Below are 26,365 nucleotides of genomic sequence, written 5' to 3'. Positions count from 1 at the left end.
AAGTTTTTACACACACTGACATTCATTAAATCAGGCCTTCAAAGGACAAACAGAACTCCACAGTGTCACCTGCTGGTATTTTTTGTAACTGTGGATTTGGCCAACAACTCAAACTAACAAAAACGTACCTTGGACAGACCCGGGACCGGGGTAACCAGACCACACGGACCCATCCAGGTAGTTTTGACTTTATTTAATCTGGTCCTTTTAGGGTTTCCGTAAGTTTCACCACCCCATCGGTGGATATGGTGGACTAATGGCAGGAGCAACATAAAAGATAACCAGCAGAGGGTAGTAATACACCGTGAAGAGACAACATAAGGAGGAACTTAATCTGGTCAATGACACGAACATTTTATAGTGGCGGACCAACATGGCCGCGCTCTGGAGGGGGGCAGCCTTCCTCAGTTTCTTAAGGTAAACTAATAATTTCAAGTTCACTGCTTGTTAGATTTCTTCACGGGGATACTTATTTTGTCAAGCCGACTATCTCTATGAAATGAAATGTTTTAGTTTCAGAAGAGAAACATGGTTTGTCTGATAACGTCGTCATTACCGACAACCGGAAGTGATGAGCTCGCCCATTTAACTCAATATATTGATAGCTATTTCTGTACTGAATAATGTAGGAATGATCGAATACGTATTTTTATGTACGTATATATGAATGTGCAGAATTTTATTTATATGATATCTGCACTCGTTGTCTTCACACGTAAATGTATTATATTTAAATCGTCTTCTTTCGTTCAGGAGTTCTAATCGTGTCCTACTCAGTACCAGAAAACCTCTCAAACCCGGAATATGGACAAACATTCTCCGTTCAGGTGTCTCGTCTGTTGCCGTGGGTGGTGCAGCTCTGTGTGCAGTACCTTTCAGACAGGTGAGTCAGTGTGTGTGGAGCTTTCAGTTGAACTGTCAGGGGTATTCAGGTGACTGAGGCCTTCCTCTGTGTTTCTGTTGCAGGCTGAAAATCTCTCCCATGACTCCCTGATCAGACGAGCAGCCTCTCTGGTAACAGACAGCTCGAGTACTTTTCTCTCCCAGACCACTTTGGCTGTCATAGACGCCGTCACAGAGTACTCTAAAGTAAGTACTGGTCCTCATCCTTAGCTGTAGGGTCAGATGTAACATAAGCACAGCCCTTGGCGCCCCAGGAAATTAAGAGACAAACTTACAACAAGGGGGTAGACTTTGAAATGTCGACTCAGATTTGTCGTCATTTCAAACATGTCAAGAAAACATTTAAAACAAACATTTCACATTCAATCCCAGAAGCAACATTTCAAATAAGACAGAGACATTATACAATGCTTCGGCCACATATTGCTCTTTGACTGTCCTTGAGAAATTATACATAAAAACTAGTGTCTACGCTCTATAAAGATTGATCTGATTCTGATGATGCATGCAATGCCAATACTTAAAACCATATTTTCTGTTGTAAGATGACTATGCAGTTTATCATGATCAGACCAAGAAATACAAGAACTTGAGTGAACCACAACTGAAACGGTAGATTATGAAGACCAAGTAATTACTGATTTTTGATAAGCAATACGTTGATATTGAGCAGTTTCAGTCATGCTTTTAATGGTATTTAAGATAAGTTGCCCATCCGTCAGTGGTGGTCATGAAAATGTCTCCACCAGTAATGCTGGACATGTTTTCATGTAAATGATTTTCACTGGTAGAAGGCGAGAAGAGGGGTAGATATTATTTATACCGAGATCCAACATGATAAAAAAAAAACATGGATTGGTATGGAGTTCTTCTGAAAATAAATAAGTAAAAGAGAAGTCTTCGTTTTATTCTACAGCCTTGACGTGGTCTTGTGGTCCCCAATCGTCCGTGCAGAGTTTGACGTGCTCATAACATTTCCTATAGTCCAAAAAATGCAAACAATTTCACTTCCTTGTTTTTTCCAACCTTTTGCAACTGAGCTCAAAATTTCCCACCGCAGTGGGTGGGCATTGGCAGGCAGAGAGAATTACCACTAGACACCCAGGAGCTGAGTGGCCAGATAAATCTTTCAGAGCGGTCTAAAACTGTATGGCTGCGTACCTGATGAGACGTACGCTAGACAAAGGGGACGTCCGAATTGTCCCTCCTAACTCCTTAGCTATCGACTTTACCTTAACCCCGTGGATGACGTCACGGGGTTAAGGAAAGGTGTTAGGAGGCTTCCTAAAGTAGTTAGTGAAAGGCAATCACGTTAGTGTGACAGTCGGACCGCACTTTCACTTAGTGATGTCATAATAATGCGACGGGGGCGCAAGTTAGTCAAATTAGTATTTTTTGGGGGGGGCTATTACTATACAATCATAAAATAAGAGAAATAATAAATGGAAACAATAGACCTTAAATGGTGCATTATATAATTGCATTGTAGACGACTAAATACTACATTGTGACATGTAAATTGTGGGACCAGTCGATATTGAAGGAACCAAACATCAAATATGTTAGAAAGAAGCATACTTATTTAAAATCGCACAACTGAACCAATAACTATTACCAAAATGTATATAATATATGCAAAGATGTATACAAAATAAATATTAAATAAAATGTGACTGCAGGAAGCACATATGTCCAGTTTAATCTTGAGTGAGTAGGACTGGTAAAATATTGCTATAATAAAGCTTCACTTGAAAGATGTTAGTGCTGAAAGTCACCACAATTTTAAGGAAACATTCTGGTGCAAAATACAGTGAAACTTAAAAAAAAAAAAAAAAAAAAAAGAAACCTCCTATAAATCCTATTCAACCACCTTGCTTGGTGGTTTCTGGGCCTATTGGAGCTTTTAGCAGCCGGATTTGGTCCACGGGCCTTATGTTTGACTGAAGTGAAACTTGACAGCAGCATCATGCTGCGGGAGGCTGTCTGCTCATTAATGGGTTCATAGTTAAAACCTTGTTCGCTCATATTGGGTCCCCTCGTCCGAGGTTTGACTGTACACATATTTTAGACGCTTTGAGCTGTGCACTACTTTTTCGTCCGTCTTTTGACCATCCAAATGACAGCTGGACGGCTCGCTGCCTAAAACAGTGCTGCCAAGCCAAGTAGGTTTGAGCCATATTCCAATATATTATTGAAATTTGTTGTGGGCCAATTAAAAAGGAATGGCGGGCTGCATTTTGCCTGGGGGCCATAGTTTGGACACCCCTGATGTATATATTCTGTTAACTATAAATGTCTTTCTTTCCCCAAACAGGCAGTGCACACACTCGTCGCCCTACAAAGACAGTACCTGACCTCACTGGGAAAACTGACTCCTGCAGAGGAGGATACAATCTGGCAGGTGATCATCAGCCAGCGGACGGAGGTCAGTGTGTGTGAGTGTGTGAGTGGTTCATTCTGGACAAATATGGCAGCAGAGTTGTCGTGAGTGTGACGATTCGGCCAGCTGTAGATCTGCCTTTCTCAGACTCTGGGTTTCTAACTCTCTCCCTCTGGCAGGTTAATGACAGACAGGGTGAATGCAAGCGCTTCGAGTCCACCTGGGTGACGGCACTGAAGCTGTGTGAAATTGCAGCTGAGGCGGCGTACACATCAGGTGTGTGAGAGGCGATGTCAGAGTGTGGGCCTGACTTATGTGGCCGCGGTGTCACCGCTTTCTCACCACTCCTATAAGGATGAATGAAAGTGTTTAGATGTGACTCATCTTCTTCACGTTTTCTTTGTGTCCATACCTATTCAGCAAACTGTCAGTTTGACACTTTAGACGCTGCGCAGATCATTTACCGCCACTCTGCGGAGCTTTGTGTGAAACAAAATGAAGATGACGGACAAGAGTGCCTGCTTAATGAGCAGGCCTGGTGTCTGAACTGGAGGTGGTGTTGTGGCAGCCTTTGAACCTGCCGTTTGTCTCTGTGCGTTCACCAGGAGCGGAGCATGCGTCCATCACAGCGAGGACAAACATTCAGGTGGCTCAGACGCAGGTGGAGGAGGTGCAGAAACTCTCCCTGGATGCAGACAAGAAGTTAGCTGAAACGAAAGTGATGGAGGTTGAACGGATCACACAGTATGCTGCCTCCATGGAGGGCAGCAGCGAGGAAGAAGACATACCGGAAGCTTATCTGAGAGAAGATTGATCTAGAAGTGTCCAAAAACAATAACTTTCCATCATGTTGACATTGTCCTCTGCTTGGTTTGACTCTGGAATGTGATTGTCTCCGATTTGACTTCCTCTTTGTAGATTGTGTTCAGATTTATGTGTTTACATCTGCACATAAACCGAAAAGTGATCAGAGTCAAATGAACATATTCAACATTCACAACTTGTGTTGCAGAAGTATTTATGCGTTTGTGACCTGCAGATTAGATTGTCTCCACTGTCACTTTTGTAACACGACCCACACCTACGTTCTTATGTTGCCTTCTGTCCAATTAAATATTAATGAAAACAAAATGCAGTAAAAAAATAAAACTACCAAATGGTTTGTTTTGTGCATTTGCTTGTTGGAGTCGTGGTGGTAGCTTCAATGAGAAAACAGACAATTGGACGCATGTGGTACCCGTCTTATGGGAAGAAGAATCTGAAACTAATATCAAGTGCAATTTTTTTTTTATTAAATTGAGCTTTTATCTATTAGTGATGAAATCCTTGCGGTTGAGTTAGCTCTCTATGAACTGCTCCCTGTGTTTAATGTAAGATTAAAGAATGGGTTCTGAGTTGAGAGAGGATGATATCACTATGGAGGTCAGATAAACCACCTGGTTCATTCGCTATTCAGAGGCGTCACTACTGTGAGTCCTTAAAGGTCTCCGGGTTCATCCATCCATCTTCTCCACCTCCATCCAGTTCAGTCATGAGGCTCTGAGCCGAACCGTGCAGACGATACTGTGGACCGGTCTCCAGTCTGGCAGGGCACACACACACACACATACACCATTTTTTTGGGGAAATTTGGACTCACCAGTTGACCTCAAATGCATGTGTATTGACTGGGAGGACCCTGGAGAATGTTAGAATGTCTTTTCTTCTTACTGCTCATGATCACTGTCAAAACATTGTTTAATCCTGCAGCATATCCCTGGATTGAACGAGGCTCAGGGGAAACCATCATTTGAACAATGAACAATCTTGTGTCACTAAGGAAACATGAATGTTTCACATTTTCAGGCCCACAGGTTTTATTCTATTTAAGATATACCTAGAGATATAAGATAAACTTATTGATATACAATGTCAGATTTTAGAAGTGCGAGTGTGAAGCTAAAGCAGTAGATGTATCAGTGCCAACTGTACGATCAAACTATCTCATTACATGAAATATTCTGCAGAAAGGACCAGAAGCTACTCTATAAACAGTCAACTGCACGACATCATTTTGTCAGACATTTCTGGGCTTTTGATGTGAAGATTTATTACATTTCTTTTTGATTCGCTCCCATGTTTTTTCCCCTTGAGAAAATCCTCTTTAAAAACAGTGTCTCTTTGTGTCATGCTTGTGTTTTTCTTTATCACTCAGCAGCTGTAGCTTCACAGCAAACCACCCATGTCCTGACTCTCTCTCACGGAGCTTTCAGGCCATTTCAGCTCACACTTCCTGTCATCACATCATCTGCAGCATCACATCATTCCACACAGATACAGAACAGAAAACAAACCAGTCCGCTTCTTGCCAGCATCAAAAAAGGGATGAATTGTGGTGTTTTTAAGAGAATGATTTAATTCTAATTGGATAAGTTTCTTTACAGAAATGAAATGGGCCTGGGGTAGGACCTGCAGATGATTATTGGAGTTATTTCATTTAAAAACCCTCAAAAAGCAAACATTTAGAATTTTTTAATCACTTTAACTCACTGCAGTCACACTCTCCTTTGTTTTGAGGTTTAAATCCAGCAGATGGCGCTCTAAAGTCACTTTTTATCCACTTAAACTGCATCGATGGCCTTTGTAGCTTCAGCTTCTTCTATGTTCCTCACCTATGACAAATATGAGTCCTTTTGTATTTTCATGTGATCAGTTCTGATACACATTTATTGACTTTGTGGTGACATTTGTGTTTAAATGGCAGTCCCTGCATTGTTTGAGAACCCCAATGCAAACGCCTGCATTTGCATGTGGCATTTTGTCACTGAGGCCAATGAACTGAGACTATAGCATGAATTTGGACCCACCAAACACTGTAAAGCCATTTCTGTCACCTCATGCTCTCACTTGCATGTCTTGTTAGCACATTCAATATCGGTGAAATTTGTGTTCATGGTATGCAATCTCACAACTCTTCTATACCCTTTAGTGCACGCACAGGTCTGTGGGTCATTTCAACGTGATCTCATTCTAGTGGAGACCTGCAGTAGTATGTGGAGCAGCACTGAGGCCACCTCTCCCTGCTCTGGATGGTCAAGTCTTGGCAGGGGATGGCAACATGAGTGTGGCTAGTGGGTGGGGGCTGGGGGCTGGGGGGTTGGGGGAGGATTAGAGGTGTGCAGGGACTGGCTCACCAATGTGACTAGTGAGGAATGTTGTGTTTAACAAAGGCTGTTTTCACAGTCTGTAAAACCAAACGTCTCAGACGGCCTGTGTCGATGTGCACTCTCTGGTCACAGGGGAAGTGGTGCCAGAGCAGCTTTCACTGTGTAAAGAAAAATGTAACAACACTGACTGAGAAGCATTTTGCTGCATACAACCTTGATGAGGTAACCACAATAACAAAGGTCATGGCCCATAAAGGCACATAAACGATTAAATCCTACTAAGAGGGTTTGGTTCTTACACAATGTTGTGTTTCCACACCAGTGGTGCGAAAACACGCCTCACTGGAAGCATTTTCACCCAAATAGTTGATATCATTAACATGTTAAACATTTAGTGGTAGAAAACAAGCTGTGAATTATTGTCTCATAAAGACAAGAGCCTCCTTGCTGCGCCAACTTTACCATTGCAATGCAAAGTGGCCCCGGAGGCAAGATTGATTGGTGAAAAGGGCAGCACTTTCACCTGGGGATTTATGGCTCTTTGAGGATATAAATAAACCACCAGAGGGTATAAAGGCAGGGGGTATGGTGTGGTGACACATCATGGGTCATGCTTTAATCACACTGAAGCTGAGCTGCAGCTCCAGTGCAGGAGAGAGAGGGAGCGGGCTAGAGTTACATTCTGCAGGGGACGAAGGCTCCCTGCAGAGTTCACCGACTCAGAGCAGCAAAGATGGGTCGGCGGACAACTCGTCCACAAAACTGCAACCCTGGACAACAATCCTGGACCACTCGTCCACAAAACTGCAACTCTGGACCACTCGTCCATGTGGTTCTGAACTATTTTTTTCAGCATTATAGATTTGAAGGATTGGATTTCAGAGAACATTTGACACAAAAACAAAAGATATTTATTTAATCATTGTCCACGACTAATTTTCTCATGAAATTTCTTTTCAGCATTATTGATTTGAAGAATTGGTGAATTTTGATCTAATACTGATTTGATTTTACACATTATGCTAAAAATTTTTGCAAATTTTGACTTCAAGATATTTATATGCGCCTTCCAACTGAGCATTTCATCAAATGTAATTCCTAAACATTTATTTACACGCACTTGTTTCATTTGTTTACCATTAAGATAATGGTAAACAAAGAGAAACAAAGCCTACTACATGCTAAATATATACGAACATATACTAGATATATGAAAATTATATCAAATGTATAATGTATAATATAACAATATTTTAAAAATACATTGTACAGGATTTATTTTCTCCCAAAAATTCTGAAATCTCATCCATGGACGAGTTGTCCCCTGAAGGTTTGCAGTTTTGTGGACGAGTTGTCCTACAATGGCGAAGATGTCCCCACGGAATGAAGCTGGTGGCTCAACATGACGGAGCCACATTGAAACAAGCATTTTTGCTTATCTACAGTGAATAAATATGATGTCCGCCTGAAACTGCTGAGGGAGCAGGTTTATCATTTCCAGCTTCAGTGCACGATAACAGCACTACACCGCTCACAATGGCAGATTCCTGGATGTGTAAAAGCTGTAATTACCTCGCTGAAGAGAACAATGCAGGAGTGTTTCATTACCACTTTGTTTCAGGACAGTCGCCACGGTGCGCCTGTGTCGAGCCATACCTTCTCAGCTCTTTGCCTGCATGTTATTGCTTTGTCCTTCACCGGCGGATCTCCTGGGGTTTTTATTAACTTTCACATTTACTTCCCTGTTTTCCCTGCAGTTTTCGAAAAGCTTTCTCACACTGGTTACACATTGTCTACAGAATATGTGCCTCAACAATGTCGCATTGAACTTTCCCATGACTGAGTAATTCTTTAAACACTGAGGCCGGCGTGTCAGCGAGGCCGGGCTTTTCTGTGTGGAGTTTGCATGTTTTTGTGTGCATGCATGGTTCCTCTCTCCCATAACTCACAAGCAGGGGTTCAAGGTCAATCTTGTGACATTTTGCCATTCTGTGTGACAGACGTTGTCAGTTTGTGTTGCCCTGCGGAAGATTGGTGTTGTTTCCTGGATGCACCCTGCCGCCCTGTTTGAACTTGGATGAAGTAGAATCGAAGACGGATGGATGAATATTCTTGCATGAGTCCAAAAATCTGATCTGCCACTTTTCTTTACTTGGGTGAATAGTTCTGCTTTTCTTTTTTTTTTCTGTCTTTAGCTGCTTCCTTTCAGGGGGTTGCCATGGCGGATCTGGTAATCCGGGTGCAGGATTGACTTCCTGACACAACCCTCACATTAATTTGGGATTTGAAACCGGCACCAGGAGCACAGAAAGTGCCCTTCCAATGACTGGTTACAGACCAGTGAGGAGGAAGCAGGAAGTTAAGGGCCCTGTTCATGGGATTCAACAGGATTCAAACGAGCAAACCTCCAGTCACAAGCTTGCTTCCATAATCTCAAAGCCACCAGTGCCTCAAAATGAATGTATTTCCACATATGATTTCATTTGTGCTGAATATGAAGGAAGCGATTGAGTCTCCATCTGGACTCCAGGAGCCTGTACTAATGTGGTTAGTGAAAGCAGAGTTAATATCAGCTTACACTTTCAAACCTCCATATGAAAACTTCAACTATAAATAGTTGCAGGGCTCGGTGGCTCCGGAGGCTGCAGCGTAACCAGCAACGTGCCGCGTGATCCCCACAGCCCCCACAGGACACACCAAACAAATAAAGATAAAGGGCAACATCTCAGAAAGCAGCACACTGAACCTTTATCTGTTCAGTCGTTGTGGTAAAGATGATAATCAAGCTGGAGATGTAAACAGTTGTTTGCACAATAAATGGCTTTTATACACTTGTAATGTCTGTTTTCCCAAGTGTGCCATTAGAGGAAAGGAATTCCCCCAATTCAATTACAGTTCTTTCTTCAATTTAATCATTTCCTTTAGAAAAGTGACATCTTTTAAAATGTCTTTTTCGCTCAGGCCAAAACCAAATCGTCATAATTTTGCTGCGTTTCCATCTATTTCTCTGACTTTTTTGTATGGTGCACATTTTTACAGGTTCCATGTCCTGTGAGTGGAACAGGAAGTGATTCACTCTGAGTCCTGGTCCTCATTATATCACTTTCTCATTACTACTTCAAATAAGTTTTTATCATAGAAGAAATGCTCAACTTATCTTTCTAGTTTAAGGTGGTCTGCCTACTGAGGATTTGGGGCCTCGGGGCTGCTGCTCACATTGACCAGCTGCAATGTGAATAATTTGGCCTCATATGCAACAACTCCAGTCCCCTCCAAAGCATGGAGCTGGGTTTTTATGAATGGGCTACTTGTAGTGAGTGTAAATCTACTTCATCATCTATTTCATTTGTGTTATCTCATCAGTCTGAAATGAAAATGATGGAGAATCCCTCTACTGTTACAACAACTGCCATGACTTGCCCCTGTGACAAGGCCCCAGAGGACACTTCTCCTCCTCGCAGTATCAGTACAGCCGTTTTTGGCAGCAGATGTTTCAAACCTTAAACATCATCCAAGGAGTCACACATCCATCCTGCAGCGAGGCGAAGGGCCCAAACATACAGCAGCAGATGGTGCAACCCCTCCAGTGCTCAGATCTCATCATCCCAGAGTCAATCTACCATTAAATGAGGAGACAAGACGGTGAGACAGACTCCAAAGGAGCTGCGAGGACCTTTCCCCACCATAGAAAGTCAAACAGGTAAAGGTAACGCTGTTTGTAAAGCTGGTCACTGAGTTAGTCCTGGTAATATGTCTGAGTTTTTACTGATTACATGTCTTTATACCTCGTTCCACGCATTAGTTAAGCACTTTGATTTTACATTTGTGACTTTTATTTTGGGAAAGCTTGCAAAGTTTTCTTTTCCTATAGTGAGAGAAATTTAGTTGTTGTTGTATTTTGTGTTCGCCTGAATGTGCAAATTATTTGAATGATGAAATCTGAGTAATGAATATGCACAAATAAATCTCCAAATTAACATTATTTTCAAAATCAAAGCTGTTGTGGTAATAATTGCACAATGCCTTAGAAACTCCCCCTCGTTCTAGTGAGAATCACCACTCCTGGACAAGTAAAGCTTCAGAGGGATGAAAGTCTTACGTTTATTTCATACCTGTTTTTCAACGTTTTGTTTTCATATTGGATTCTTGTCATTTTGTGGTTGTTTGTGACTCTTTGTGATCCTTTTGTGTTTCTTTAGAGTTGCTTGTGTATCTTTCAGCTTTATTTTTCCATGTCTGTGAATGTTTGTGTCTCTGTCTGGTCATTTTTCATCTCTTACGTCTCTGTAATTGTTTATGTCTCTTTTCGGTCATTTTGCTTCTCTCTTGATGTGTGTCTCTCTTGTTTGTTGTTTTTGTTGTGTCCTGGTTGTTTGTGTCACTTTCTGGGCATTTGGACTTTGCTTTACAGTATATTTGCGTCATCATGTTGTACATCTCATATTTAATTCTGCAGTTGCTTTCTGAGCTTCTTTCTTTTCATTTTGAGCATGTCTGTGTCTCATTCCGGTCAGTTTAAATCTCTTTGTGCTTTCTTTCTTTCTTTCTTTCTTTCTTTCTTTCTTTGAGCCTCTCTGCAGTTGTTTCTCTCTCTGTGATCATCGTGAGTCTGCCTGTGGCTGTTTGCATTTTTTGTTTCTGGTCACTTTTTTTCTCTCTTTGTAGCTGCTTTGGTTATTTTTCTTATCGTTTTCAGCCTTTTGCTGGTGACATCATGTAGTTTCTTCTTGTCCGTTTGGGGTTTTGGTCGTTGTTTGTCCCTTTTTCTTGCCCTAATGCGTCTATTTGCAGACACTTGTATCTATTTCTAAACAGTTTATGTCTCTTTGTGCTTGTTTTTCATGATTATGTTTGACCCCTTGTTACTGGCATTCTCTTGTTACTTTGCAGTTGTAGATGTTCGTGGTCCTTTGTGTATCTATTTGGTAATCTTTTCTGCTTAGTTATGCCATTTTTCTAGTTTGCGTGTCTTTATATTGGCCTTATTAATAATAATTTTGCATCTGTTACTTGTAATTTTGTGTTATTTTGTTGTCATTTGACTTTCAAGTCATTTTGAGGGGCCGTCCACACGAGAACGCCGTTTTACATAAACGCACTGTCTTTGGCCGGTCGTCCACACAGGACGCCGTTTTAGGAGCCCGAAAATGTGTTGTTGTTTTTTTTAAAACCAGGGAAATTCTAAAACGCCGGCTCGGCTTTGTGGTGTGGATGGCAAAGCCATCATGTGCGCAAAGAAGACCGTTCTTTGGGAGCGCCCCGGGGGAGGGGGGTGGGGGTGGGGGGGCCTACAGAAACCCAGATGAAAACAGAACGTTATGGTGACAGCGCACCAGGCAGAGATAAAAACAAACACCCCTTTCAAATATATTTTCTTTTCCACACCTTCAATAAAAATGTATGCACAGTGTGTACAGGATTCCGGCTGGCGGCGCCACTGATGACTACATGCTCCAGGTGGAGCTGCAGAAGCTACTGACACTAGCAGGAGAAGAAGCAGCAAATAACTGGAAGTCATATTGAGGTCTATGAGCAGGACTCAATTTTCTATGTTCTCCGTGTCTTCTTCTGCATTGTTGGTGTATTTGGTGAGTCACAGAGCCCCAATATGTACTACATGCACTGAGGCATCATGCTGAGTCGTGTTCATAGTGACAGGGCCGAGTCTCTTTGTGATTACTTGTGTCGTTTTCTGTGACGTTTGTGTGTTTCCGTGATTGCCTGGCTCTTTTTCAAATTGTTTTACATTGTTTATCAATCTTCTGTTGCTTTGCGGTTGAATTTGTATTCAGTGGTTGTGTTTTGGTAGTCTTTTTTGTTGTCTTTGCTTTTATTTGCCATTTTCAGTTTTGCGTTTGTTTTGTCATTTTAGGGCCTATCTCCATGGCTCCTTTGGACTGTTCATTCAGCATTCATCTTTTGAGCCTGTGGCATGGGAATTTAATTAAATAAAATGCTGGATATCAAACTTTACTTTTAGAACTCAATAAAAAGTTTGAAGGCGGAGGCTTAAAGTAGCTGCAACCACGTTAAACCGGCACTTCACTGGATCAACGCAGGAGAAAATAAACCACGTGGGACCATAGCGGGGAATCCGAGTGCACGCGTGCGCGCCTGCGCGTGCACTTGTATTACGACGCGCGTTCCTGTTTGTTGTCCCGTTAACGTGGATCGGTCGCTATGGGGAGAGAGAGAGAGGAAGAGATGAGGGAGGGCGAGCGAGAGAGACAGAGCGAGAGAGAGACTGAGAGGGAGAGCGCGAGCTGCAGAGCACACACTCTCATTCACACACAGGAATCATGGAGGAAAGAGCAGCTCGCAGGATGACTTTACCATCTTTACCGTCTCCGGGACTGCGACTTTTGACGTCCCTGCTGACCCTGTACGGACTTACCGGTGAGTTGCAGTTCCTTTGTCGGCTCGTCGCTCCACTCCGGAGCGGTCAGTCAAATTCTAGCGACTGCGCTCCGCCGCCGTTAGTCACCGATAAAACTCCCGGTTCCTCTCATTGTCTGGAAGTGGGAGCCTTCGGACTGAGCTAGTTGTGTGTCCGGAGACTCCGGGGTCTTTGTTTGGCTCCAGTGATCTGAACAAGGAGCCTCGGTGGGACAGCGTCCCCCGGCGTGTTGACCATCAGCGGCTCTAAAGTTCACTTCTCTTCGACTCGAGTAACGGAGACTCTCCGGGCCCTGCGCTGATTTCACCGCGAGAACTCGCTCACTTCAGCCGTCTTGGCGGAGATAACGGGATCCAGGGAGTGAGAGGAGAAGACCGGCCGGGAGCCTGCAGACCGCCCCCGGGCAGCAGGAGCCGCGGCCGGCCGCTACAGTAGAAACCACCCGGAGAGTCCACCGGGTGACGGAGGAAAGTTTCCCGCTCCAGGAGAGGAGAGGAGAGGGGAGGAGAGGAGAGGGGTGGCGGGGCAATGAAGACAGATTTCAGGGGAGGCACTGCTGTCGCAGAGTCTGTGGAAGTATTGACCTGCAGCTGGGCTCCATGCCAGTCAGAGCAGAGCACCTTCCACACACACACACACACACACACACACACACACACACACACACACACACACACACACACACACACACACACACACAGTAAATACAGCAGATGTCCAGAGGAATGCAACTTTTATTCATTGTTTTTCTGGACTCAATCCTCTTCAATATGCACGTGACGCTGCTTTTTGTTTTTCCTCACTTCGAAATGGCCTTGTAAAAGCAGTGAAATTTGTTTAATAGACCAGTTTGTCAATTAAATGCACATTCTATAAAACATTTTGATATTTAAAATGTTTGGAGAAAAACAAAAACCTACAGCATCCTCACTCATGTCTTCGGTGGCATTTCTCTACTCCCCATTTAAATCTGTTCGATGACGTCACTCTGGTTGTTTGCTTCTGTGGATGCAAATATGAATATTGCAGGTAATGTTTTGTCAGCCACTGTGGGGTTGTCAGGTTAATGTCTGACAACCAAAGATTGATTCAGATGCCTCATTTTGTGTGAGAAACAATTAAAACATTATACACCTCGCTTAAAATTGTAGAAAGTTGAACCCAACCTATTGAACCACTGTACTTGAACTTTGGCAGGTGTGAAAAGATAATATCTGCTGATCCAGCGACCTGACTGATTCATCTATCCCACTGTAACTTGTATCAACACTGCTGCTCCCTCATCTCTTTCTCTTGCACACATGCTTATAATACATGTTCTCAATGAGTTCTGCATGCCATACGTTTTGTGCCTACAACCACAAAACACAAGTTCATCAATCAACAGGGAAGTGATAAACAAGACATGGTTGTAATCAGGACTGATTGGTCTGCAGACAGGCCACTCAGTGCTGCATGTGTACAGATCTTCCACCTAACTGGGGGGGATTCCAGAAAGTGGGTTTTGTGAAAACTCAGAGCATGTTAACCCTGAAATGAGGCAAACTCTTGAGTTATCCGTTCCAGAAAGAGCTGAATTAAGCTCGAGGTCAGTCACCATGGTAACAGACTCTGTGAACTGAACTGAACCTGAACCTGTAAATAAATGTGTGTGTGTAGTATTTTATTAATTTATTGAGTGTTGATGTGCACATCGCCATATTTTAAATGACTCCACTTTAATGAAAACGTCTAAACACTGTTAATCTACTCAGTTTTAACAGTTTGTTACTGGTTTAAATTACTACTTGAAGTAGCTACTGAATAAATATATAGATTTTTAAATTACATCAAGTTAAATACTAAAATTGAAATCAACATGAGGTACAATCAGCACATATACACATATAAGCCTTTTCATTCTGAAAGATGTTTTTATAGGTCATTTTTAGCTGCTTCCATTCCCCTTCCTCCTGTCGGATTGCTCCTACATGAACCTATTTATTATTTCTACCTGTCTGCTGCGATCTGAAGTTAAATGTTAAGTTACTGCAGTAATGCCTTGACTCTGGCAGCAGTTTTCTCCCAGTCGTCTCTCTCCTCCGCTGCTGCAGCGCCGGAACTTTTACAGCAAAAGAACTTGGTTTTCGGTCTGTTGTCATCGTGACTGGTGGTGTCGGGGCTCCATTGATGATGGCTTTTTATTGGGGTTGTGCACGCGCTTAACTCAAGGTTCACATACTGAGGATTGATTGAAGTAATTCAGATCAGCTATTCTGGAACTGGAACTCTGAATTTGCCATCTCAGTGAGTCGAGTCAGACTTCAGGAGAGACTCAGAGGCTGTTGCACCTCCTTCCTGGAATACCCCGCTGGTCAACTTGAGGTCAAGATTTTCTGATCATAAACAGAAGGTGGAGCAAGCCAGACAAAGGTTTTTGTGTTGTTTTGTGTGTGTGTGTGTGTGTGTGTGTGTGTGTGTGTGTGTGTGTGTGTGTGTGTGTGTGTGTGTGTGTGTGTGTGTGTGTGTGTGTGTGTGTGTGTGTGTGTGTGTGTGTGTGTGTGTGAAGGGGGGGTGCATATGTTGCAGTTAAAGATTGTTGGTAGTGTGGATGGGAGGGAAAGGAGCAGTTGTTTACTTTTATGATCAGTCCAATCTATTCATACAAGCTACAAAAATAATGTCTCTGGAATTAATGTCACCATGACTAGTTATGTGAAGAAAAATTAAAAAGTCAACCAAATTGAATGTGACTGGTAAAACTGGAAAGAGAAGGAAAAAACAAAACGACACCAAAACCATTCAGATATCTTAACAGATAAGTAATTTATAGGCCAAAAGAAATTTACTAATTAGTGGAATTGTCTTAAAGGTAATTAATACACAAATCTGTGACCAAAAACAAAACTTTTTACATAAAAACACTTGTTTCTTTTAATAATCAAGATATCTCAATGAAACCTTCAGGGAAGGTGTATTTCTTTATCCTCTTCAATCTGAAGGAATAACTATATATATTTTAAGTTTGTCGTTGGTCTGAAATACATTTGATAGTATTAAGATTGGAGCTGCGCTGCCACACCTTACTACCATACTACTACCTACTACCACACCATATTTATTGTATTAGTCACTTTTTATCCATATACATGTTTCTTTTTTTAATAACATGGTAAATGTGTGTCATGTATTTTTATTATATTGGTCAATAACAAATCAAATCCTGTCCCTGTTCCTCCTCTTCTTCCTCTTCCTGCTCAGTCAACTTTGTTTCTGAACCATAGAAAGTTATGAAACTTTGGGACTAGAAAGTCAAAATAATCAAAAACACGTCGTTTTACCTTTCAAAAGCATCACTTAATCCGCTGAAGTTGTTTTTATGTGTTGAAGTCGAGTGAGTTTTTAATATGTTCCGGTTAAAATCTGAATGTTGACGGAAGTGAAAAATTCAAAATGGCGGAGTACGAGGAGTTTCCCAACTACGTAATTAGAGGGAATCCTGAGGAATTCCACGATGCTATCCAATCAGAATGTATATTTTCCGGGTAAGACGCAGCGCGTCACTGTCCAAAATGCGGATCACGAATCGGGAAGAAAATGGCGGCCGCGATCGGCCGCGGTCTTCACATACCTACCATGACCAACGTTGTGTTCATCACTCATTTGGAGCCCAACAGTTCTTTGGGGGACTTTAAAGGCCAATCCGTGCTCTCTGCAAAGCACGTGTGCGCAGTGACGTCAAAACCGTCTCCGCCCCCGTGCGCTGGGGTGCTAGGGTCCAAATTTTGTGTTGGAACGACCTGTATCCGCCGACTGCGCATGCGTCAGAGCTACTGGGTTCCTGTGTGAGGAGATCCTCCGTCTCCCCGTCTGAACAATCACAATTTAAAAGCAAATAAAGACCCAGACGGTTCAGAACTCCTGAAGTGAAACATAAACTACTTTGGGAAAGGTGGAGAACGCCGGGCCGCAGAAGTGGAGATAGTTTTGGGATCTTTACGTTCCGTTCCGTTATGGAAGTGAACCCAGAGTGTAGTATGGAGGAAATCATGTGTGCACATTCTGCCTTCCCATGCTCTCCGCAAGGCTCGTCTGCAGTCTGAACAATTCACCAAAACCACCCGCTGAAGTGTTCCACACATGCACACAATCAAACGATAAAGGAGTAAACAATGGCTTAATGCAGAAAGCATTACCAACATATTTTTAAGGGTGAAGCGGAATATTCTTTTTGAAGTTTCACGTTTATTTATGTGAGCGGAAAACACAAACACAAGTGATTCCAGTTCTAGGCTCATGTAAATGTTAATCAGGTGAGCGGGAGGAATGTTCACCTTCAACACACACACACACACACACACACACACACACACACACACACACACACACACACACACACACACACACACACACACAGGCGAATGGATAATGTGGCCTCCTTGACTATGAAGTTGGATGTCATGTGGCATATGAGTGTTGTGGACAAAAACAGTTTTTATGCCAGTTTTCTTAGCTGTGTCATTTTCAGATTTCCTGTGATGCAGACGGAGCTTGTGAGGAGGGGATTTATTCAAGGCGTGGCTTCAGGCTGTGAGGTCTGTAATTGAAGACCGTAGTTTTGCGGTTCTTTCTCTTGGGGCCGCGCAATTCACAATCTAAATAAATAATGTAGTAATGGAGCCACCTAAATTACAGACCTGATACAGAAATAGATTTGAAGAAGCGGCGCATTCACTGAGCAGATTTGGCCCTGATAGTGGTCAATAATTGTCAGCAAGATGTCATCAGGAAAGTAAGCGTGTCAGTGGAAAAATAATTGAAGCAGCTGTAGCTCTGTCACCACATGGCACAGGGCAGCTCAGGTCAGGACCTTTTGCTGGGAGAGCTGATTGGACAACTTAATTTAGCGATGTAGACACTAAAACTGTCTGGCTTTTTTAGGACAATAAATGTTAATAGCGAGAGGCCGTTTGTCACATTGAAGTTCACACCTACCGCTTTACACTTGTATTGTTCTTCCAACCAGTAGGTCTTTGAGGTCAAAGAAGACTTGAAGTAAAACAATATGCTTCATACACTAAATATAACCACATATGTCCAAGATTCCTCTTAGTGTCAATGAGGCTCACTCACCCTGACAAATTTATGCCAGAACGAGCTCTAAGAGTTCCTATTGAGGTTCCACATCTGCGGGTCACAGCTGTCGCGTCTGTCCGATCCCCCTATTTCATCTTAACTCTGGGTTGTGAAGCAGCCGACAGAACACTGCTAATCACATTAAATGCACGCAATGTTTTCTTTTTCCGAGACACCATGAGGGGATGAATGTGTGTCTTTCTTGTGGGGTGTGGAGGCCGTGTGTGTGGGGGGTGGGGGGGGGGGGGGGGGGGGGGGGGTGGACAGCCTGTGGTCACCAGCTTCTGTTGACTCCACCCATTGCTTGCTCTGCCACGACAGATGTCTCTGACTTTTCGAGGCTGTGAATGGAAAGCTGCTCCTTGGTGGTCCATTAGTGAATCCAGAGCTACATAAACCTCCATTTTAACTTATCCCTGAACATTTTTTTATTTAGCAAGCATAATTAAAAAGACACTATATGCTGACTCAGCTGTCAATCAGTTGATAAGGATTGTCTGCACTAACCACCTCTGACATGAACTGCCTTCATGGTATTGTTTTCTATAATGATAATAATATCATGATTTTTCTCTTTAGTTATGGAGGGATTAACACTGCTGTTTAAAACATGGTGCACATCAAAGAAATGATTGGACTCTTCTGGATGCAGGTCTCACTTTGCTTTCTACTGACCCACTGTGAATTGTGAATAGGCTGATGTCACATTGGTCATTTTAGTTGCAGTTTACTTTTGTATGTGTGTGTAACTAACAGAAGCATGGTTGCTCGTGTCATAACTCCTTAACATATTTACCAAGTGATCATAAGCTCTCAGCTGCTATAAAAGAAATACCAGCACAATAATCCCACAAGTGTAGCCAGCTCGGACCGCGCCATTTTTCCACAAAATTTGAAAGTATTCCTTAAGTTATACACACATAACATAACAGCAACAAAATCCCTCTTTGTAGGGCTTTGTTGTGCTGTTTTCATCTGGAAATTGTCAATTTGAGTGCAGAGCCAACCTGGTTACAGTGGTCCAGCACCATAGAAACATTTCCTGTAGGTTATTTTGGGTCATATTTGCATACACAAGGCCTGAGTTACAGAAAGCGGCTCGCTCTCCCTGATGTAAAGCATTTTCTCTCTCATTTGAAGAGGGCACTGTTATTTTAAAGACACTTTATATTAGTGACATGACTTTTAAAGGTTTAGGTCTGCTGTACGAAATAATTGAGTCTTCCTGGACTTGAGTGTCACAGACTGGTTAGAGAGGCTGGAAATGATAAGAACACAGTTTAGATCCGCCGTCTGTTTTTTTTTTGTGGTAATCATTGTGTATTTGGTGGCATTCCTTGTTTTCCTTGACGTCCTCCCTAAGCCTATTCTGGGAGTGTACCGTTATTAGAACCTTGAGCCTGAGTAATTAACCGTTTAAAATGGGGAGGAAAATTGGAGCATGCCAAAAAAGTACTTGGACGATGCTAATATTAGCCATGTTATCATTCACTCTGCATTAGATGGTATGTCTTGTCTACTGAGCAAATCTTAGATAGACAAGACTTGACTGTTTAAGATTACTGAGTCATAAGAAACTGGCCGGTATAAATGGCTTCCAGATATTTCCATGGTTAATTACCGGCTGTGAATGAACAGAGGGAAACTTTTTCAACCATTTTTTGCCTGCTGTTTTCAGGAGGCTGGGTTTTCCACCCAATAGCATATATCTCACTGTGTGATTGAAGTAGGGGTCATTTGGACACACTGGCTTTACAGTCCACACTAAGGAGGTGTACATAGAGGATGTGCACCGTCAGCAGCTGAATCCCCCAGGAGAGGAGCACAGAGGTTATGGGAAACAGGTGTGGCTCTGTTTCACCGCTCACTCTTATTTGTTTCACTCTTCTCAGTTGTGGGATGGGCACACAGTCAGTTTTGTGTGCTGACACTCCCCTTTACCACCCAGGTGGGAGATTATTAACATCCACCAGCCAGATACCGGGCAGTGCTGACTCCAGAGAGCGCGCTATCTGTCGAGGAGTCTCATCTGGTAACACGTACAGAACACCGATGTGCATTAGGGCTGGGTATCACCAGTTACCTCGCGATACCATACTATCACGATATTTTGCCCACTATAACGATAATATCAGGATACAGCAATTCTGCGATAATCAATATATTGCAAGAAATTTCATCCACGATACATCACGATATCTGTGTCACTGAAGAAATTTAGAATTTGTTGGCTGCACTGAATCCATTTCACAGGAATTACAAAACATTGTCAATCAATTTGACATGAATGACAGTCAAGTAAAACAAAGTGTATACTGCACTGTGGCTCTTCTTAACACAAATTGACCATAACTAGTCCAATAGCCTTTTGTTGTGTATAACTCTTTAAGGGAAGAGTGATACAAAATAGTGCTTCACCAAAATAATGTCTATCTGTGCAAAATAACATAAAATCATTAAAAACAAAACAAAGGCAGAAAATACTGATTTCAGTGCTAGTATTATCAACTTCTCTGTAAACATAGACACATATCAGCACTGCTTAACAAGCAGAATGAACTTGTTTTATGAAAACTGGAAGATTTTCCTGCATATAATAAATAAACATTTCAGTCAGTGCATTATTCGACAGGGTATGTCATACCTTGGTTCCAGTGTACGTGGCATTCGGCGAAAACCGCCATTGTCGACGACACTATATGGTCTTAAATCTTTACAAATATAGCAAGCGTTGGACTTGGTAATACTCGCAGTCCTGGGGGATGCAGAAGGAAGCTTTGCTTTAAATACAGTGTTGATTGTAGGCTGGCTTACAGAAACGTTAGCATTAGCATCGCTAACCGTCTTCTCCTCCACGGCACGCTCAGGACGATGATGGACAAGGTGGTATGCATGTTCACTGTGTTGCCGGTGTACTTCACCTTTGCGAGACAGTTCTTGCAGATTGCAAACTCTTTATCAAGTGTTGTTCCATTGTCAGTGAAGTAAAAGCCGAAGTGGGCCCATACTTTGGACTTGAAATTCGACGGTGCATCTTTCACATGTTTTTCTCTGCTGTTTGCTAATCCTCCGCTGTGAGCCAGTTTCCTCCTGTACTTCTTCTTTTTTTATTTCCTATCAAAGAGCTACTGCAGCACCCACTCTCATGCTAAGCGTCATCATGTGGAAGCTTGAAGTAGTGATTCTGTAAATCAAGATTGTAGCAGCTTATTGTGAGAGAATCTGTTTAGAACGGCTGTATGTTTATTGTTTAGAAATCGATATTTGGCGCCAGTGAATCGATAACATACGGCAAGACGAAATCTCGCGATATATCGTAGTGTCGATATTTTGGCACACCACTAATGTGCATCACACCGTAGAAGATAGGATCCTTACACACCTGTCCACATTCTTCAGCTGCTCTTTGTGTCCGGACAGCATTTAACGTCAATGTTACATTCACGTAAGCACTTACCTTCTATATACAGATAACAATGGCACACCTTCAGTTCAATATCCAGACAATGTAGGTGAAGCCCATCAAAAGCCTTTCAGGCTTTTCAACAGAGACGGGCATTTGTCTTCGTGCAGACCTTATCTAATCCTCATCTTGATTCGCTGTTAATTTATGTCACCCAAACACGGGTAACTTCTAAGCTGGGACTCATTACTGAATTTTTTGTGGAAAACACAAGCAGGTCTGGTTGAAGCCCAAGGTCAAAACCATAAACAAGAAAGCAATATACTTCATCCATTATTTACAGTATTGTACGAGCACCTGAGTGACAGAACCTAAGTATTACTCGCATTATTGAGTCTGGTGTTTTAAGATTGTTGTGTTTTAGCTGATAACATTAATATTTACAACAGGCCATTAGGCTGTCGGGCTGACGGGATGTCAGGGCGTATGTATAAAGCCTGTTGAAAGATATGCCTAGAAAAAATGTCTTGCCACATGCTGCTGTGCATGACATCCTTCTCATCAGCCTCCAAAAGTTCCCTCTTCTTCTTGGTCCCATTTTGCCGTTTCTGCAAATGGTCCTTCGGCCTGTTGTATCTTGACCTACTCCTGTAAAATACTGTCAATAATTCCCACCACAGCCTCCAGAATTCAACAGGAAAAAGGCTTTCCTGACTTGACTGGGTCCTCGGAGGGCAAGCAGAGAGGACAGCCTGAGTTGGATGTGGGACCTGTGCCGTGCTGCCTTCCCCTGGGTGGCCGCCCCTGGGGAGGATGGAAGGCAGGCGGCGCGGGCCCACAGCGTTCGTCTGGGCCGGGTGTCCAGACATCTCCGTTGAGGGAGCGCAGCCACCGGCTGCCTCAGTTGCGTGATATTAAAAAAACAACTAAAATACCACTCAATCACAGAGGTGTAGATTCACACAGGACTAGTATTATCACAGGACGTCGGTGTTCTGTAAAATATGGTAGATCATTTGCGGTGGAATTTTTACTTTACAAATTACAGACATGGCGCATTCGCATGGGATTAAGATCACAGACGTCCTTCCGCAATAATTATAAATTACCTTTGGTCCTTAGGTAATATTAATCCTGTGCGAAAAGGGCTATAGTTGTACAAGATGAAGGGCGAGGGAACGTCATCATAAACAGGCTGAACGTTGTACACTGGCATGTTGCTATATCTGTGTATATTTCAGCCTTTCTTTGAACTCATTATAGCCATGCTTCAGTCAGCCTGCAGTTTGTTTTGGGGTTCTCTCTCGCTCTCTCTCTCTCACTCTGCTCTCTACGTGTAAATCCTGAATGACCGCTTTAATCTGTTGCACTGAGAGGGTGAGAGAATGCGCCGGGAAAAGTGGGTGTGCCGAGAAATGCCACACTGACCAAACTACTCACTGTTTTTATTGACCACTGGATACACACAGAGGGAGTGGCAGGTTTTTGTTGGACTGCTTTACTTCCTTCCCTTGTTGTGAAGGGGTGACTGCTGATGTGCTTTGTGACGTTGCAGATTGCTTAAGTGAGTTTAAAGTAGCTTTCATCATTGATACTGGTGCATAAATGTAAAAAAAAGAAAAGACTTATGAAGTAAAGGAAGTGGCATCCTACCCCTGATAATATTTACAAAATTTTAAGATAAAGAAAAATAATTGTCCTTATTTCAAAGAAATATTTCAAGATTACAATATAAATGTTATTTCAAAATCTCTGTGGCATAACTAGGATTTAACAACAAGTTGCATGACCCACATTAGTGGTAGCGGAGTTTAAATGTATGTTTTTATTCTATGTATTGTAAAAAATGCAAGAAAGGCTTGTGATCCTAAAAAAGAAAAAATCTGTTCTAAATCCAATTGGCCCTTTTCTGTACTTTGTACTGCTGTTTTTGCAGTTTGATCGCTCGCTTTCTGTTTCACATATGAGTGAAAAGCATTGTATGTGTGTCAGAAAGGCATTTGTTGTGCTCCGGCAGGAAAATGTATAGATGGGTGAGCTGGTTCTGAGGAGGTACGCAGTGTGCCTCTTGTATTTGGAGCTTTAACAAAGATTGTTAAAGTGAAACAAGCATGCTGTGGACTCAGTGTTTGTGTAGTACTAGACCTCCGCAGGATGGTCTAGTATTGGTTCAGTCAGCTGTTATCGGCTTCAGAAATCTTCAACCATAATTGGGCGTGAGACATCACATTAAACATTGTTAGATCTGCGTTCACTGCACACCACTTGGTTGTATCTTTGTACCATTAATACATAATGTAGTTAACTGCACATTGACATATCCTGTCTGTCTGTGTAACTTGTATGCATCAGTCATTGACATTATGTAGAGCGCTTGTTATTATTCCTGGTTGTTGACATAAGTAGGCCATGTACAAGAAGTCTAAAATTGAACAATCGTGAGAATAATTTAAGAAAAACAGTCTAATTCCTTCTGGGGTCCCTTGTGACATGTGGGAAACTCTGTTCCATTATGTTAGATCCTCCTAATGAAAGTGCAGTAGCCCATTCTGACTCTGTAACGGGCAGTTCAGTCTGTGATTAGTGCAGGACTTGTTCTTCCTTCCCTACTGGCCCCTCACTGCCACTCAAAAGAGGCTGGACGTATTTCTGTCAAAATGAATGAAAATTGAGCTTGGTTTTATAAGATTAGTTGTTTGGGAAATTGCGATGTTTTACAGGAGACAGTGGCTTGTCAACGTGCTGAAAATGAAACCACAGCCTCTTGAGTCTAATCCATCTATATGCGTCTCTGCATGGTTCATTGATGGGTTTATACTTTTACATGATTTCCATTGCTGTTGATTCACAGGTTAGAATGTAGTAGAGAACAGCATCTTGTGGATGTAAGATCACAGCTCTCTTTGATAGGCCTGGTTGAGGTATGAAAGAACAACTGTTGTTGTATTTAATGAATGAGATGTAACCGTGCCTGAGAATAATGTCTAACCCAGAGCACAGCAAGGACGGGTTGAAGAGTTCATCAGCAGTTCATGAGTTAGCGTTAGCAGTACATGGCATGGACGTGATGTCTGTGTCAGTGCAATTTTCAACACTGTTTGGAAGTGCTGAGTGTGCTGCTTTGTCTATTAGCGTCTGCATGTCAGTGCTGGTACACACTTGAGCTCTAATTGAAAAAGATTCTCATTGTAGCCTCACCTTAAGGCTTCCCCACACTGAGATTTTAAAAATCTTGTGTCGCCACAGCCTCTCACGCTGCACCAGAAGAATTTTGAATAATCATGTCCTCAGACATGATGATGATGATTGCGCAATTGCCACGTTCATGTAAACATACATATGAATGGAGCCTCAGTGTTGTGGCATTTATGTGTTTGGAAAGAAATCCCCCTAAAACTGAAGGAGGAGAATATAGACAGTCATGACTCAAAGAGAGAGGACAACCTGGAGGGGAATGTTGCAACAGGAGCTTGAAGTAAGTTTTGTTAGCGTCTACTAGCATTTTACGTTCGCATCTACTGTTGTGGTCTTTCATTTTCCAACAAAACACACTCAATGTAAACCAAACAGTTTGTTTCGTGAAGGCTGCAGGTCACTGCAGCAGCTGTGATCACGTCAGCTGCTGCTGTGACCTGCAGCCTTCACGAGACAAACAGTTAGTGCAGCCTGCACCGTGCAAGCTGCAGCTCACAGCAGCAGCTGCCGCTGTGGCTCCCCAAATATCAGTCACAATCTGAGAGTGGTCGCAGGCTTCCGACCGGTCCCTCGGCCGTCCTACAACCGCGCACAAGGCCCGACCGATTGGAGCTGCGACCGTGGATTTTACAAACGATTCTCACACGCTCCAATCTTTCGTCTCAGAAAACCACGCAGTTTGTGGGAGCCTTTTAATGAATACTCCTAGTTTTGTTTCTCACAGCAAAAAGTCTGACTCTGACTTTTAGAACGTGTTCTTTCTCTTCCGATATTTTTCTGTACATACAGGACAAAAGAAGTGCTTCCCTCTTCTCTGTCTATAGCATTTTGTCTGCACATTAAAACACCTCATGCCCACACAATAAACAATAATAAATCCTACACAATAAGGTGGGAATGTTTGTGCTGCTTTACACAGTGGCAGACATTGTCCTTCACAAGTCCTACAGCTCAGCTATAGCTGACTCCGACGAGAGGTTGCAACCTATCATGACACTCTCTATGTCAACACTATTGATCCTTTTCTTTTAAGCAGCCGTCTTTAATCAAAGTAAAGCAGCACACCAGTGCACATTGCTATGGAGGTGCTCAGAGAAAAGGGCTCTGGAGAGGACAGTGCCATGTAAAAAGAGCCTTGTCTGCTCCCTTTTTAAAGGCCTGTCAGCCTATGTTTGTCTCCACCATGAATTAACCCACCGAAAGAGTCTCACACCCTCCCAGGATACAATGCGAGGAAGGAAGGGGGTGAATTAGAGCTGGTATACCCACTAATGTTTTCTTCCCGCTGCATAAATATGTCTTACGATAAAGGCTTGTAATAAAACAGGCAATTCACCACTTGGCCTATCCTGTTTTTAAATGGACTGCGATAACGTGAAAGGCCCCATGAACATTAAGGAAAGAACTGGAGGCCTGTGAGACAAATAGACGTCTGATGGGCTCTTTCTCCCCCAGCCATCACTCTGAAAGCAAACAATGATGAACAAATGGCTCTACTCGGCCTACTGACTGCTTAGTGAATGCTTTTTAAAAGGGTAGATTACTCAAATGTAGGTTCCGGTATTGAAAATAAGTTCCCACTTTCTACCATTTTGATAGTTTTTTTACACAATTCTCCTTTCCTGCTTGGAGATCTTTTTTCTTACGATTCTGTTTTTGTGCTTTTCTGTGTAGTGATTGTATCCCGTCCTCTCCATAGAGAGCTTGGCTTGGGTCAAAAGAAAACGTAGCTGTGGGGTTTAACCTGTTGAGACATTAGTGAGTGATCATTTTATGGCTTCCTCTAAAGGTTCTCCATTAATCTTTATTCACAGATCAACTTGGTA

At 42.5% G+C, this 26,365-nt stretch overlaps 2 protein-coding genes across 3 annotated transcripts in view; both read left to right on the top strand.

The window, feature by feature from the left end:
- Positions 1-299: 299 nt before the first annotated feature.
- LOC308107217 (diablo IAP-binding mitochondrial protein-like) lies at positions 300-5,451 on the top strand. The gene is made up of 6 exons (XM_080459423.1): positions 300-417; positions 754-883; positions 967-1,089; positions 3,218-3,328; positions 3,463-3,559; positions 3,889-5,451. Exons 1-6 carry the CDS (start codon positions 374-376, stop codon positions 4,095-4,097), a joined length of 714 nt encoding a protein of 237 aa, XP_080315549.1. The 5' UTR covers positions 300-373; the 3' UTR covers positions 4,098-5,451.
- A 7,167-nt stretch (positions 5,452-12,618) lies between these two features.
- nectin3a (nectin cell adhesion molecule 3a) overlaps positions 12,619-26,365 on the top strand; it is a 44,006-nt gene continuing 30,259 nt past the window's right edge. The window contains exon 1 of one of the 2 annotated variants that reach the window (XM_080460496.1): positions 12,619-12,825. In XM_080460496.1, the coding sequence (XP_080316622.1) occupies positions 12,729-12,825 (97 nt within the window). In that variant the 5' untranslated portion in view covers positions 12,619-12,728. The remainder of the gene's footprint in view (positions 12,826-26,365) is intronic. The other variant, XM_080460497.1, reaches the window with a different exon arrangement.

Source organism: Lipophrys pholis (genome assembly GCF_963383615.2).
Source record: "Lipophrys pholis genome assembly, chromosome: 3".
Classification (NCBI taxonomy): Eukaryota; Metazoa; Chordata; class Actinopteri; order Blenniiformes; family Blenniidae; genus Lipophrys; species Lipophrys pholis.
Note: the sequence above shows the minus strand (reverse complement) of the source record. Positions and strands in the feature narration are given on the sequence as shown.